Source organism: Solanum pennellii, chromosome 6, assembly GCF_001406875.1.
Source record: "Solanum pennellii chromosome 6, SPENNV200".
NCBI lineage: Eukaryota > Viridiplantae > Streptophyta > Magnoliopsida > Solanales > Solanaceae > Solanum > Solanum pennellii.
Genome location: NC_028642.1, coordinates 40,555,219 through 40,558,796, shown reverse-complemented (window position 1 = coordinate 40,558,796; position 3,578 = coordinate 40,555,219). Strand labels below are relative to the sequence as shown.

The window sequence follows — 3,578 nt, the reverse complement described above, 5'->3', positions numbered from 1 at the left end:
CTACCCACTACCCCCACCCCACCCACCACCACCACCTTAAAAAATAATAATTTTGGTTTTCAAAAATATTTTCAATTCATAAATTATTTTTTACTCTAGTAAAAATAAAAGATGTCTCTCAAAAACATTTTTCATTCATAAATCACACACTAAAAATCATTTCCGGAAAATATTTTCTACTCACCAACCAAACATGAGAAAATAAGTCAAAAATCTACTTGTTTTCCAGAAAAATATTTTCTAGGAAAATATTTTCCATGGAAAACATTTTCCTCCATACCAAACACACCCTTAGTAAAAAACGATTTCATTTTCTCTAAAAAAAAAAGAAAAAGGTTAATTGGCGTTATTATTGTTATTTTTCTGATTTTTGGGTTTTGACTAAAAAGAAAAAAAGAAAAGGTTAGAGATTCTTTTACGCAAAAATAAAGATACCCCACCTTTTCCATCTGCAGCCGAATCTCTCTCTAGCTCTTGTTCTCTCAACTCGGACTTAAACTTCTCTAAAGATTAATTATCTACTTTCGTCGATTAAAAAAAATTACAGTTTATTTTTAAAAATATTTTTTATATGCATTTATATATTTTTAATATTTAATAGAAATAGCAAAAAATATTATATAATAATTTGAGCTCTAAATTAATTATAACAACTTATTTAAAATTCATAATAATTAAAAAAAAATTATTTCACCACTTTCTCGTCCTCGTTGATTTTAAAAGTAGATAATAATTAATCTCAAAAAAAGAAATAATATTTTTATAATTTTATTCTGAAATTTTATTTAATATATCATTATCCAATAGTATTATGATGTATATAGTTGTATCATCATCCTCCCATAGAAACTTGTCTATTTTGTAGAAATTTTGCCTACCATATTATTTTTAAATATTCGTACAGTGTTCAATTCGAGTTAGAATTCTAAAAATATGTTAAATTTCACTAAATTTTTTAAAGACGGTTTAATTTTAAACCTTTAATTTATATAAAAAAAATTTCGATCACTTAAAAAATTGCAAACAATATCAAATCAATTAATACATAATTAATATAAAGTATTATTAATATATGTATGGATATTATTCTTTTATCACCTTTACCAAATGAGTCATAACAGAACTAAAATAAACCTAAATGTAATTACAAAAATTATCAAATTAATTAGTTAAATTATTAGAAAAGGTGTCGCCCACATATATAAAGGGAGTGTCCCTCCTTTTTGATCCAAAAAAAAAAAAAAAGTTGAAGCCGCATACTCCACCTTTCTTTTCACACTAACAGTTATTATCACGACCCACCATGGACGTGGAGTCTGGTATACCGCCGTCGTCCCACGGCGGAAAATCTCCGGTGACTCGTCTCAATGATTACGTTGCAGAAAGCCGAGTAGGCAAGCGTTTCAAGCTCAAGGAACGTAACACCAATTTCACCACTGAGCTTCGTGCAGGCACCACTACTTTTCTAACTATGGCCTATATTTTAGCTGTTAACGCTTCTATTCTCTCCGATTCCGGCGGTACTTGTTCAGTTTCCGACTGTATTCCGTTATGCTCGGATCCAACTGTCTCCACGGCAAACTGCACTAACCATCCTAGTCTCCGTTTGATCAATCCTGATGTTTCCTGTAAATTTGAACCGGTTAACCCGGGTTACGCTGCCTGCTTAGAGAAAACTCGAAAAGATTTGATCGTCGCTACAGTGGCTTCATCTCTCATCGGATGTGTAATTATGGGCGTTTTGGCTAATTTGCCATTGGCATTAGCTCCTGGAATGGGCACAAATGCTTACTTCGCCTACACTGTTGTTGGTTTTCATGGTTCTGGAAATGTTTCTTATGAAAGTGCGTTAGCTGCAGTTTTCATCGAAGGCCTATTGTTTTTACTCATTTCGGCAATTGGCTTGCGGGCCAAGCTAGCGAAACTGATTCCGAAACCGGTCCGAATCTCCTCCGGCGCCGGTATCGGACTTTTCCTATCCTTCATTGGGCTACAGAATAATCAGGGAATCGGTCTCGTTGGATACAGTCCATCAACACTAGTCACCCTTGCCGGTTGCCCACGGTCATCTCGGGCAGGAGTAGCTCCGGTAATGGCCGCCGTAAACGGCACCATGACTCTGATCCCCGGCGGTACCGTTTCCGGTGACATACTATGTTTGCATGATCGTATGGAGAGCCCGACACTTTGGCTAGGTATAGTTGGATTCGTCATAATTGCTTACTGTTTGTCTAAAAACATAAAAGGTGCAATGATCTACGGCATCATCTTCGTCACAGCGATTTCATGGTTCAGAAACACCAGTGTGACCGCTTTTCCGGATACTCCGGCAGGTGATTCGGCTTTCGATTATTTCAAAAAAGTAGTCGACGTTCACACAATTAAGACCACAGCCGGAGCTTTGAGTTTCAAAAACATAGGTAAAGGTTACTTCTGGGAAGCATTGATAACTTTCCTATACGTAGACATATTAGACACAACCGGTACTCTATACTCAATGGCACGATTCGCCGGTTTCACCGACGAACAGGGCAATTTCGAAGGGCAATATTTCGCCTTTATGTCCGACGCGTCGGCGATCGTTGTAGGTTCATTGCTGGGGACATCACCAGTGACAGCGTTTGTCGAATCGTCAACAGGTATAAAAGAAGGTGGAAGAACAGGGATGACGGCGTTAACGGCGGCTGGATATTTCTTCCTGGCGTTTTTCTTCACGCCGATACTAGCATCGATACCGGCGTGGGCGGTTGGGCCGCCGTTAATATTGGTGGGAGTGATGATGATGAAGGCTGTGGTGGAAGTAGAGTGGGATGATATGAGGCAAGCAATACCGGCGTTTGTGACGTTAATTTTGACGCCGTTAACTTATTCAATTGCTTATGGTTTGATTGGTGGAATTGGGACTTATATTGTTTTGCATTTAGGGGATTGGAGTTTGGGGTGGTTGAGGAAATTAGGGATAATTAAGGGATCAAAAACAAGTAATATTGCTGTTTTGGATAATGGGGTTAAGGAGAATAAAAATGGGAGTATTTAATTGTATAAAAGCATATTTGAGTTTGATTGATTAGAGATGGATTATATTTGTCTTTTACTAGTTACCTTTTGTATGTTAGTGGTTGTTAGAGAAGGTCCAATTTCTTTTTTTTAAAAATATTTTGTAATATAACAAACTCTTTTTCTAAAAAAATATAAATAGCCATTTATGAAATATTCAATGTGTAAATTTTACAGGAAACTTCCTATAAATAGATATATGATATTGTGATTGTCATATTTAAGTCTGGTATTGAAGCGTTACATTATATCCTCAATTTTCATGTCATTTAAGTTTGTTAATATTATTTGGAGTTATGTTAAAATAGATATTTTTTTTCGTTCCTAGAAATATTTTTCCCTACAATAGTCCTTACACATAGAAAATTTAAATTTATTGAGACTCCACAACAGATATCGAGTATCCGACATTGAGTGATAAAATTAAGAATAAAAATATGATTAATACTTTGATTTGTAATAAAGAAATGTATATTTCGATAGACGTGCTAAGATCCTCTTGTGAAATCTAAAGATTGTGT

The 3,578-nt window shown here is 35.2% G+C and overlaps 1 protein-coding gene across 1 annotated transcript; it reads left to right on the top strand.

Annotated features, from left to right (window-relative positions):
* Positions 1-1,172: 1,172 nt before the first annotated feature.
* On the top strand, positions 1,173-3,211 carry LOC107021099 (adenine/guanine permease AZG1). The gene has a single exon (XM_015221692.2). It carries the CDS (start codon positions 1,304-1,306, stop codon positions 3,035-3,037), a length of 1,734 nt encoding a protein of 577 aa, XP_015077178.1. The 5' UTR covers positions 1,173-1,303; the 3' UTR covers positions 3,038-3,211.
* The last annotated feature ends 367 nt before the right edge of the window (positions 3,212-3,578 follow it).